A 12,897-nucleotide genomic window follows, 5' to 3' on the forward strand; every position below is an offset into this window, starting at 1 on the left:
AGTAGTGTGGAAGCAGTAGCCTGAGCCGTTATCAGAGTTGCCCCACCAAAGTGTGGGACTGCAGGAGTCAGTGAAAATGTGTCTGATGGGTACATGATCAGTCCATGACATGAGGCGAACAGGGCATGTTCAAAACCAGAGAAAATTAAGTGATTCATCAGCATTTAAGTGTGTGTTCATAATAAACACCATTGCTTCCCGGACGCTACACCTGGTGTCAAGGACCGCCAAATGTGTATGCTAGCCCCCATCATTAGGGTGTTATCTCTGGCATACCCGTGTCAGTTACTGGCATAATGATGCCAATGGCATAATAATGGTCATCCCTGACTATTTTGGGTATTCTTGGTCGTGTTGTGGTATACTGGCAGCCACCATTGACCCCTGTTAGGGGTATTAAGCTCTGCATAAATTACTGAATAAATAGTCCAGTGGGCCAGCAAAAATGAAAGCAACTAGGCAAAGAAAACGTGGGCCAGATCATGGCGATGTCCGCACATGTTGTGACACCTGCAACTTTGTTTTGAAATGCCATGCAACAGCAATCATAAGAGAGCTTAGAAAGCCTTGGACCTACAACTTTGGACAAAAGGGTTTGGAATTCTACCCCACAACAAAATTTCAGCTTTGTAATTAATGTTTGGCAGTTAAAACAGACTTACCTGCTGACTTTGATTTAGTGCCAAGCAAGAGCATGAGACGCCAAACTGGAAAATAAAGACTAGGAACAAAACAACCATATACTGTGGAGAAAACAGCAAGCTAAGGAAAGCACCAGAGGTAACAACTTGCCTCAGCATGACAATACAGACTACTTAAACACTAACCACATACAACTTATACGATCTGTACATTCAAGAGTTCACATCATGACTTGCCTGCATACATTTGGGATCTTGGGCATACATTTGCTCTTCTGAAAGCGTTCTTAAGATTGGGTAGTTATTTCAGCCGCATGTTTTCCTTCGACAACAGCCACGAAAATAAATTAAAACAGGGCGATAACTGCCTGGTTTTTAAATAGAATGACGTGCCAACTGTACTGTGAATAGGAAGTTTAAACAGCTGCCAACACCACGATCACCAACAGTGGCAGAGGTTAAAGTTACCACTATGAATCGTGTACTCTGCTTGGTATTCTTCCTGCCTAGTGCAATCAGACTCGAAAAAGTTGTTGCAAGAAGTGCCCCAAGAATTTTGTCTCTAATTTCAACTTTGGTCATCTGTTTATATAGACAGCTATATTTCTAATCTGTACCTTCTACACAAAACACAGACTTACACTAACACAGATCTTAAATGGTCCTGCAATCATTTTTTTAGATCACAGAGCCAAGAGTGGATGGTGGATACAAATATTTCTAGGTTAAAAGTATGTAGCATGAATTATGATTTTTTTTTGTTGAGAAACCTGGAAAAAAAAAAACACCCAATAATGAAAACGCGGGGTAAAGTAAAAAAAAAAAAAGATAAGAAGAGTAATGGGTATTAAGGTACACTAATGCTAGACAGTTAAAAATACACACGTACAAGTACATTAAAAATGAGATACAAACACAGTGAAGTCTCTTTCTGTCCGCGGTAGACTCCAACGCCGGCATATTACACACTATTCGAATAGACATGACAAAATTCACAAAAAGGAGGTACATGAAATTAGGGCACATGGAGGTCAGACTTTCAAATAATTTTCTGGAAAAAGACGAGTTTTAGGAGTCAAACTGCTGCTAAGGGCGTGGGAGTGCTGCAATGAGGGCAGAAGTGCACAGAAAGTGAAAATGCAACAGGACACTGATAATAAGAAGCAATAGACATACATTTGTGGGCCACTGCAACACTTTGAGGCTGCTGCCGAAGGACGCTATTGATGAATAACAGCTTGAGACAGTGAGATGGGCTTTTCTTGTTCCAAATGAGCTGGGACAAGGTACTGCCATTTTCTCTATACTGCCATAGCTGGCTGTCTACAGACGCATTTCATACTCTCCTCTGCCTCTAATCTCAAACACCCCATAGTATCAGCCTTGCTATATTAAACAAGAGTTGCGCTGTGACAGATGACTGTCAGGACGCATCCCAGGGAGCAGCGGAAAATTATCTAAAAGCACCACAAAACTGACAGGCAGAAAGGTGGGCGCCCACGCTTTGGAATCCAACAGAATCGACAATTTTGCAGCCAAACATAGCCTACGCCTGTTTTTTGTGGAAGATGATCAAATCTGTTACTTAGCTTCTAACTACAGTGAATAGTGCAACTTTTGCAATTTTGCAACCTACACAGAGTTGATAAAAGTACCTGGCTAATCAGACTCCAATAAGGCACACTCAAAAATCTTTGATTTGCATGCGCTAGTTGGCAATGTGAATGTGTAACACTCTCTGTACACTACTATTCTGCCTGCACCTACATGTATGCTCTTTGAACAGTTTAACTAGATCTCCAATAGCCTCACAATGCCTCGTATGTGATCCAAAACGTCTGAATTAGAAAGTGTGCTATGTTTAGTATTGGCTTGTCTCTGTTCTGCGTGCCAAGCCCCTTTCCAGATGCCCTCTTTGGGCTTGTGATCCGGACACAAATTCTCGAGGGCCTCATCTTTCAGCCTCACACTAGAGGACGCATAGATAAGGCACCATGGGCAAAGCACAACCTTTCAATGTGGTTGCCTTTCCGGGGCACAATCAGTTTTCCCTGCTTAGTCACACGGTGCAACTGCTTTAAGGGGATTAAACAAAGATACCCCAGTATGGAGTTTCACTGACCGTGTAACCTCGTAGAGTTTAGGAATGAGAGTTATTACCCAACTTAATAACAATCATCTACTCAAGCAGTAACTATTAAATGTTAACTGGTTAGCAATCTAAACTGTGACCTGTGGATTGCATACCAAACCTTATAGGTTTGTTATCATACAGAACCACTTTACTCATTTTGTTTAATAAAAAATATATATACATCTACCCCCCCCCCACACCCCTCACCTTAAATGTATTTAGTATTTCAGCTTAGTACCCGAATTCGCATTAATGTACAGATCTTGTCTTCATGCATGTGGGTCAAAGGCAAAGAAAATGGTCTACATCCTTTTAGGAGCTACATTTTCCTGCAATGTTGGCTGTCAAGTTAAACTTCCTCAATTGTAAATAATACAGGCAATTAATAAAGTGCACAGTGCTATATAACACCTAATTAATGAATGGTGGTATTACCCAACAGAATCTCATTAGAAACGAAAAGCAGTCAAACATGCATGGACTGGAACCTGTGACAAACAAATGTGTTAAACACACATTTCTGGAGCAGGAAATTCAACCACCGAGCTATCCAATGGCAAAGAAAACAGTTTCTTACAAATTCAGCTATTGAACTGAACTCCGGTTTAATTCCAGGCATCTCACTCAACAAGAGATTGAGAGAGCTACGTTTGAACTGTAAAGGATACCATGAAAAGCATGACTTGGTGGTGGTTGGCAGCTCCGATGAGACCCACAATGGCAATGAGGAGCAAGAAGACACCAATAGCGATGACACCGCCGATGATGGTGATGCTTGAGACTATGCCGAAGCCCTTGCCCCAGGCGGCCACTCCGATCAGCAAGAGGCCAACCAGCTGCGAATGGAAAAAAAAGATAGAAGTTAGGAAGGCTTGTACTTGCAGCAGCCACCAGACCAAGTTTACAATAAACTTAAATCGAGGAGCATCTTTGTCCAGTCCGGAACGGACCTTTAGTCGAGCTTAAAGAAAATAACTTGCATGCACGTGGACCACACAGCTTAACAGGAGGAGAAAGAGCAAAACAGATTTTAAAATCTTTCTAGATTTCACGCAGTTGCCCTTGTATGTGATTTGCTGTTTATATTGACTGTTACATTGCGGTCTAGTGATACAATGGTGTAGTATTAGTGAAGTTAAATAGTAGTAAAGTTACATTATACACTGACTAGCATGTGAGCTGGAATGTCCAGACAGAATGTGGAGTGTCCTGTTCCAGATATTCTATGTGGGAGTAATTTACTGTTGGGCAGCGTTGTGAACTGGAGTGCTGTGCTGGGGATACCATTTCAGAATAAATACTTCTGAACCACACTCTTGGATTGGTGTGATTACTACAAATGGCTTAATAGTAAAACACCAAGAAAATGCCAATAGACCGTAAATAACTTTTTTACAGGTAGCTCACTACAAATCTTGCATCTAAATCAATGGAAGGCCTAAAGGATAAGTCAACCACACAAGACTTTAAACTGCATGTAGCACACATTTTTAGAGTAGATGCATTTTTCCCCATAACGTTTTTATTTGAAGAATATTTAAAAAACTGTATGTAAAGATAGGAATGTAGAAGAACAAGACAAGGTACAATAGCACATAGTGGTAAGTATCATCAAAAGATGACTGATAGACAAACACACAGCATGTTTAATGGCAATAAAACAAATGAATAATAAGTAAGTGTACATTTATACAAGAACCTTGGACTGGTAAAAAAAGTATTTTTATGTGTCTATGTAGGAGGTGACAAGCGCAGGTTTGATATTGTAGCTAGTGCGAGTATTGTAAATAGAGAAGGGGAGAAGTTAGGAAGAGTGGTAGAGCATAAAAAGGATAACCAGGTGTCCAGTAATTGGCGGAATATAAAAGTAGGTAGAGGTCTTATGGTTCAGATGGGAAAAGAACGGTAGAAACTACATAGAATGTATTTGTTGTATTAATCTGTTGTGTTCTATAGTCTGAGGATTTTCGGTTTGATACGGGTATTGTGTGGGCCACAAATGTGTGCAATCTATGCCTACCATGTGTGGAATGAGATTTGGTTGAAAGATTCCCATTCAATTAAGAGAAATGTAGTCAATAATAGGTTTAAAAGATTCTCATAAGATGTTGAGAGTTAGGAGTTAAGAAAAGGCCCCAGTAAGTAAAATATTATGCACGTTTTAAAAGATGATTTTCAGGCGGTTGAGATCTTACCCAAATATGACCAGAGTAGCTTGTAGCTGAAAAAAAGTGTTCTTTGTAGCTCAGTTTTCCACGCATTTCCAACACATTGGAATCAATTAGTTTTAAGTTTAGCAAGTTAGTCAAAGGTTCAGTAGGCTTTAGTAGAGGTGCCTTCCTTTGCATATTTGAAACACAAGCCTACATTGGAAACCAAAGTATAATAAATCCCTGGGAATATGGCTTTCAAATGACTTGACTGAATCGGACAGACAAGCATTTGCAATGCAATAGGTCTCGCATTTGCTAGAGTTTAAGCTATTGGCATTGTAAATGACAATGCTTTTTATTTATCATCATCATCAATGAAACTTTATTTCGGCCAATTTGACCATAAAAGCATATATTAAATAGCATACATTTCATTTGATTCGTGATAAAACCAATAAAAGAAATACATTCGTCATATGGCATTGTATAAATAACACACGAGTGTAACCTGCAAACTATCTACAATACAATCAGTCCAAACTCATTGGATACATTAAAGTATGTGTGCAGTATGTGCGTACAAATTACAATGCCAAATTTGATAAACCCATACTCTATCTCACAATTCAGCCATTCAGGCAATTTTTTGTAAAGTGCTTGTATCTATCATTATAAAAGTTGTAAACATGGTCTTAGACCAATCAACCACAATTCTACTTGTTGACAGTCCTACGCACTATATATCAAATTAAAAATATGTCAACAAAGTGGCTAAAAAAGCTCATAAAATTCCTAGATAATACTTCCAGATAAAAAAATTATATCAAGGATTAACCAGTGTCTGTAGGGGTCAACTCTGGAATACTCTACGTGTGCACCACATGGAGAATAACAAGCATTTACAATGCAATAGGTCTTGCAGCATTAACCCGTTCTATGCTCATGACGGAGCGGCTCCGTCATGAGCCTCAGTTGAGCTGTGCTCATGGCGGAGCGGTTCCGTCATGGCCCGCTCGGCGCGCCTGCGCGGCGCGAATTTCGCGCCTGCGCTGAGCGTTCCATTGAGCGGGCGCGTTCGTGACGGAACCGCTCCGTCACGAGCACAGCTCAACCGCGGCTCGTGACGGAGCGGCTCCGTCACGAGCATGCGAGCGCCGCTCGACCCCCCGCCCCCTTAGCGCTGCGGCGGAATTCCCACCGCAGCGAAGGGGTTAAAGTTTGAGTTATTGGCATTGTGTATGAAAATGCGTTTCATACATTTTTTAGCAAACTTTGAATTGGTGAGCAGTGAGTGTGTGCAAGAGTATGCTGTTGCTCTCAGCTGTTATTATTCACATAGCTCTGATGATGCACCTCACGCACGGGGCTGACAGTTATTATTCACACAGCTCTGATGATGCACCTCAGGCACGGGCTCACAGCTGTTATTATTCACACAGCTCTGATGATGCACCTCAGCACGGGGCTGACAGTTATTATTCACACAGCTCTGATGATGCACCTCAGGCACGGGCTCACAGCTGTTATTATTCACACAGCTCTGATGATGCACCTCAGCACGGGCTCACAGCTGTTATTATTCACCCCACACTCCCCAAGGACAGACACCCCCAGTACCTCAGTAAATGGCCCACTTGCGGTCAACGCCCTACATTCCCCAAGGACAGACACAAATGTCGCCACCTCTTATACTAACCGCCCCTCTAACAGGATCCCCTTTACCCCCACTCACATCCCCCCCTATCCCTCTCCTCCCTGACATAACAACCCCCACCCGCAACACGCCACCTGAACACACCACCGCTCGGAGTTTATCCCCCCCCCTCCCATCCCCCCCACGACAGACGCCTCTCCCTCCTCAGCTCCCTCCCCACTCTCACCCACGACACTCTCACACCTAACAGAACAACTCTCACCCACAACACGCCACCATCTGATAACATCACCACTCGGAGTCTATCCACCCCCCCCTCCCATACCCCCCCACGGCGGACACCTTTCCCCCCCCCAGCTCCCTCCCCACTCCCACCCACGACACTCACACCCTCCCAACAACACACACAGAACATACCACCTCCCCTACCTTAGCATCCCCCTCTCTCCCACCTCCTATTCTCAGCCCTCACTACCCCCCGGTCTCCCCCACTGTCTTCAGCCTTCACTCACTCTTCCACTCACCGGCACCGTCTCCAACTGACGGTACTACCTATGCCTCCCACCCACCGCCTACACCGCCTACTTCACCCACACCCCCCGCACACAAAGACGCCCACTCTTTGAATGCCATCCCACCCATTTGCACCGCAGAACATTCCAACAACGCCAGTATACCCCCCCTTCGATTCCCTGCCCGCTTTCCAGCTCACTACACAACCATTCACCATTGGCTCTCACCACCTACGCCATCCCCAATGCACCCCCCGACCTGACTTTACCCACCCTCCAACAAGTCAAAGAGGATATTCTACAAATCAAAAAAGATGTCCACGCAATCAAAGACCTTCTCTCATCACAGCCCAGTCTACCTCCCATCATCCCTCTACCCTACAAAGGACGCTCCCGCCCTACACACCCTCGCCTCCAACGACATCCGCGCTGGCCGACTATCCCCGTTCGCAACAACTCCCACCGCCCCCGCCGTGTCCTCAACCCATTGTCGGACCGCGACCTATGCTCTCTCCTACGCACTTATGGCCCAGGTCCGGTAAAACACATACCTAGCACACACATCCCCATACCCACAATTCTTACAAACCCTCTGAGGCTCCCAACACTCAACAACAGAGGTTCCGTCCCTAACAACCTCAGAAAAGTTCCCTTCACTCTAGAAAGCTCGACCACCCTTCTGTCTCCCAAACTCAAATGCATCCTACTCAACTGCAGGTCGGCCCAGAGACACTCCTCCGACATCGCTGATCTCGTCTCAGCTAGGGATCTGGACCTAGCCTTCCTAACAGAAACTTGGCGCACTGAAGCCTCTACCCAGATTATGGACATACTAGTCCCCCCCCAACTATCACATCATTAGGCTAGACAGGTCCTCGGACAAGACGGGCGGGGGAATTGCATGCATTTTTAGAAGCAACCTCTCCGTTACTAAAGTCACCTCCCCCTCCCTCTCCTCCTGTGAACTCCTCTGCCTCGACATCACCAGCGAGGGCAAACAAGTTTGTGCTTTACATCTCATCTATCACCCGCCTGGTGACAATCTCATATTCACCCAACAACTCATGGACATGATCACTTCCAATGCCGGTCGGCAGACCACCCAAGTCTACCTGGGTGACTTCAATCTCCACTGGAACGATCAGAAAGACACAGTGGTGAATAGTCTCAAAACTTTCATTAATGCGCTTGACCTCACCCAAATATGCGATAGACCAACACACGACAAAGGCTCGATACTTGATCTCATCATTGCCAAAGAGAATTCTACACAACTGGAGACGATTACACCCTACGACTGGTCAGATCACCACATTATCACCTTCTTTATCAATGAAAAAGTTAAACCTAACCCGGCTCAACCAATCAAATCCAAAACATGGAAAAGGGACATGAAGAATCTCAACCCCTCTACTCTGCCTCCCCACATCGGCAATCTCCTCCTTCCCCCTTCAGGTGCCTCGGATGTTCAATCACTGACTGATTGAATCTATGAATACATTAGTCAATGAAGTCGCTCCACTGCAACTGAAGAGAGTCTCCACCAAAACATCTAACCCCTGGTATGACGACAGACTCAATGACGACAGGCGTTCGATGCGAATGGCAGAGCGCACCTGGAGAGCGGACCCCTCAGCACTGCACCTCAAAAGGCTTAAAAACAAGAGAAATGCCTACTTTAGGAAAATAAAGCGCACAAAGTTGGACTTCTTCAGCCGCCAGTTGGACCAAGCAAAAAACAGGCCAAGAAAACTGTTCGAACTAATCAAGACCCAAACAAAGGCACAACCCTTACAATCAAATAGCACAACAAGCGACACCCCACACTGTGAAGACTTCTCTGCTTTCTTTAAGCTAAAGACTGACAACATAAGAAATGACCTCATCATGGATGTAAGCCGATTCCCCAACCACACAAGAATGGCTAACACTCAACCTAAAAACATGGCATCCTGGCTATACTTCGATACCTACTCGGAAGAAACAATACACAAACTGCTCTGCACCTTGAAGCCCTCTAATCACCTCACAGACCCTCTACCTGCTAATGCTGTAAAAGACTTCATCCCCTTGCTCCTCCCTCTCTGGACCAAAATCATCAACTGCTCCCTGCAACAAGGCCTCATTCCAGACTCCCTCAAGGTGGGGCAAGTCACGCCTATACTCAAGAAACCTACAGCTGATCCGTCTGACCTAAACAATTACCGGCCCATCACCAATATCCCCACCCTGGCCAAACTGCTGGAGAAATGTGTCCAACTCCAACTAACAAGACACATTGACCAATTTGACCTCCTCAACTCTCATCAATCAGGCTTCCGAGCGAAACATAGCACGGGAACAGCTATGACACACATAATTGATGACGCCCTCCAAATTCTTGATCGCAATGAGTCCTGCCTCCTCATCCTTCTTGACCTCTCGTCAGCTTTTGACACGGTCAAACATGAGAACTTGCTGGAGCTGCTAAGCACTAGAATGGGTCTATCGGGAACGGTTCTCAAATGGTTTTCGTCCTTCCTTCACAACCGGTCTCAGAAGTTCAAGATCGACAACGTGTTATCTTCACCTGTGCCTGCCGATCTAGGTGTTCCACAAGGATCCTCCCTCTCCCCCACATTATTCAACCTCGTCATGGAACCGCTCGCCACCTTGCTCCAAGCTTCTAATGTCCAATTCCATATGTACGCCGACGACACACCACACAACTGTACCTAAAGCTTTAATCTCCGGAAGATATCAAACATCTGAATTCCACGCTTATTAACACTCAATCTTGGCTAGCCGATAATCACCTCAAACTAAATGCTCTGAAAACTGAGTTCCTTCTCATCTCACCCCCGGCGAAAATTTCCACCACCCAAACATGGCTCAACAACCTAACAGCACTCAATGTCCAACCCACCATCGTGGACTCGGCGAAATCCCTAGGCATCACACTAGACGCCAAGCTCAACATGCAGCAGCACGTCAGCAAAGCCACAAAAGCAGCTAATTTCCAAATCAACACACTGAGGAAAATTAAACCCTTCCTCCCTACTTCCAAACAGCTGTACAAGCGTTAGTCATCCCTCGAATAGACTACGGAATTGTGGCCCTCAGCGGACTCCCGCTATCCACAACAGCACCCTTAAGAGCCTCCCTGAACGCTGCCGCAAGACTCATTACTGGCTCAAGAAAACATTCGCATATTTCCCCAGACAGTCCCTTAAATGGCTGCCTTTTGAAGCCAGAAGACAACTAAAAATTGCAGTTATGACACACGCGGCCGTGCACCACAATGCACCCAACTACCTCGCTCAAAAGTTGTCTATATCAGGAGGTTCGAGATCCAATAGAAGCTCAAAAAATCTACTCCTGAAACCCCGTAGATTCCGGAAAGAGAAAACTTATAAGCGCTCCTTCTCAGGAATGGCCCCCAGGATCTGGAATGCGCTCCCTCCTGAAACCAGGCGTATCTCCTCCACTGCACTCTTCAAGAAAGAGGTGAAAACCATCCTTCTGGCCAAGATCTCCTGAACCTTATAGGTGCTGGATCAGAGACTCTGCATTGCCTTGTGTCAATACTCACCTTGTCCTTTGGCACTATACCTCTAGATGGAGACACTACTACGCTACTTTCTTACAATATATGATACACGTTGGGTCACTGATTCACCCTCCCGGTTGCCCCCACTCAGTGCTCTCTCTATACTAAAACACTGGTATAAGCCTTCCACACACCCAAAGTGTACCTGAACACCTCTGTAGTGGGATCAATGACTTGTGCCGTCCTATACTACCTGTTTACCTGACTGTATATTGATATGTTTTATGTATGTTATTATTATCCTTTCATGTTAGTGACTACTACATTGCTCCCATTACCCCTGTTCATTCCTACTGCCCCTACCATGTCATTGTGAAGCGCTCTGATATCTGTAAGGATCTTGTTCGCGCTATATAAAACTTTGAATAAATAAATAAAATAAATAAATAAATTCACACAGCTCTGATGATGCACCTCAGGCAAATAGTGCCTCTAGTGCGAACTAACGGTCATTTAGGATCTTGGTTTGTTTGTATAGCCTGCATTGTAAAAATTAAAATTTGAATAGCAATCATCACGAAAGCATGTATTAATATTTTACAATCAGACACTCGTGTAGTAGATGTCGTCGTCAGTGCTTGTGCAGAAAATGTATCAGTCAATGGTCAATCCAAAAAGACTGCCTTAATACATCAGGACACAAAAATAAATACTTGGAAAGAGGAAAAAAGTAGTAAAATTCCCAGTCATATTGCGTCCATAGTAGCTACTTTACCGGACAGCACTTGAGCCCAGGGAACCAAGCTATCACTGCACCACGCAACCAAGACACTCTCTCTGGATCATTAGCAGTACTCACCCACAACAGGATCAGCTGGCAGCCCAGTATAAGCCTATGGAGGCGCAACACTCCCTCTATTGCTACAGCCTCCGCTCCTCAATGTGCTGCCAGGGCAGGCAGGCTGTCTGGGTTAGCTCCTCGAAACTCCACACCAGGTACGTTTCTGCCATGGCTGCAGACCAAAGTGTGCTGTCTGCCGCTTCCGGCAGGAGGCCTAGCATGTGACGTCACCTAAACCTCGCCTAACCTCCCGCCCTTTCCAATGACCGTTTCAGGCATCAAAACGAAATGACTATGTGGACGACCTTGTGTCCAATTTCTTATACACAAAAAAACGAAACCGCCATATAGCATAATAGGCTATGCGTCACAGTGCTCTGACACGAAAAGATGCGGTTTACAAGTCCATTACTCGAGGTGCCAAAGTTAGGGTTTTATCTTTGCATTCCGATACTAGTTCTGAAATCATAATTTGCTATAGAAGACTACATAAAGCACCTGTTCACAATTTAACGAACACCAGAAATGTTCAATTGCGTACATTATTCAGCACAGTATGACGAACACATTCACACACACTAAACTGCCTTTCTGGTCACGCTTCCTCATCCATGAGTCAGGCAGTCACATGTTTGCTGTACGACTCCTCCCACCCGTAACAAGATGCTGGTCCTCTTTCCTCGTGACTCGCATATTGGATGTCCCACCATGCTCTCCACGCATCTGAAGCAATAAGCTCCTCCCGTTCAGCAAAGCCAGGGTCATCGCGTCTGTACACAAATCCACGCAGCTCTCTGGCAGAGACAGGGTGACGTCACGGACGTCGGCCGCCGTAGCTTGCCATTGGCTGCTGGAAATATATAGGAAGAGGGTCAGAGGGATTTAAAGTCACCATAGCTCGTTCAACTGAGGAGATACGGGAAGAAACGCTGAGGCAAGCCACGGCGGGAAGCAGACAGCTAAAATAGCGTCTCGGCGCAGGGACAGGTCTGCTGCAGACCACCTCGGCTCGCACACATGAGCCATAGTTGTAGGGGGGGAAGGGGAGTGCGCTTGTGTGTGTATGTGTACGTGTGCGGGGGGCTCTGTATGTGTGTGCGTGTGTGTAGTTGTGCTGGTGTGTGTCTGTGTGCGGCGGCGGGGGTGGGAGGGGTTCTCTGTTTGTATGTGTGCGTGCGTGCGTCCATGGGCGCTCGTGTGTGTGTGTGTCTCTGTGTATGCGCATGCGTGTGTCATGTTTAAGCTTTCCAGGAGAGGAGACAGGAGCTGGCCACAGCGTGCGCGTTCGTGTGGCCTGCTCAATTCCCTGCGCGCGGCCAGCTCCTGTCCCCTCTCCTGGGAAGCAGTCTCGCTCACAATAGGTCTCTGGCGAGACCGCGCTTTCGCACGGTTCAACGCCAGGAGACCTAAAAAGCCAGCTACTGAAAATGCTA

General features: G+C 45.5%; 1 protein-coding gene across 1 annotated transcript in view; it reads right to left on the bottom strand.

Moving 5' to 3' along the window:
• Positions 1 to 12,897, bottom strand: part of TSPAN31 (tetraspanin 31) — a 156,473-nt gene that overhangs the window by 75,061 nt on the left and 68,515 nt on the right. The window contains exons 2-3 of the mRNA XM_086965632.1: positions 3,444 to 3,611; positions 663 to 743 (exon numbers count right to left, since the gene is read on the bottom strand). Coding sequence (XP_086821758.1) covers positions 663 to 743; positions 3,444 to 3,611 — 249 coding nt within the window. The remainder of the gene's footprint in view (positions 1 to 662; positions 744 to 3,443; positions 3,612 to 12,897) is intronic.

Source organism: Lissotriton vulgaris, chromosome 1_1 (genome assembly GCF_964263255.1).
Source record: "Lissotriton vulgaris chromosome 1_1, aLisVul1.2, whole genome shotgun sequence".
NCBI lineage: Eukaryota > Metazoa > Chordata > Amphibia > Caudata > Salamandridae > Lissotriton > Lissotriton vulgaris.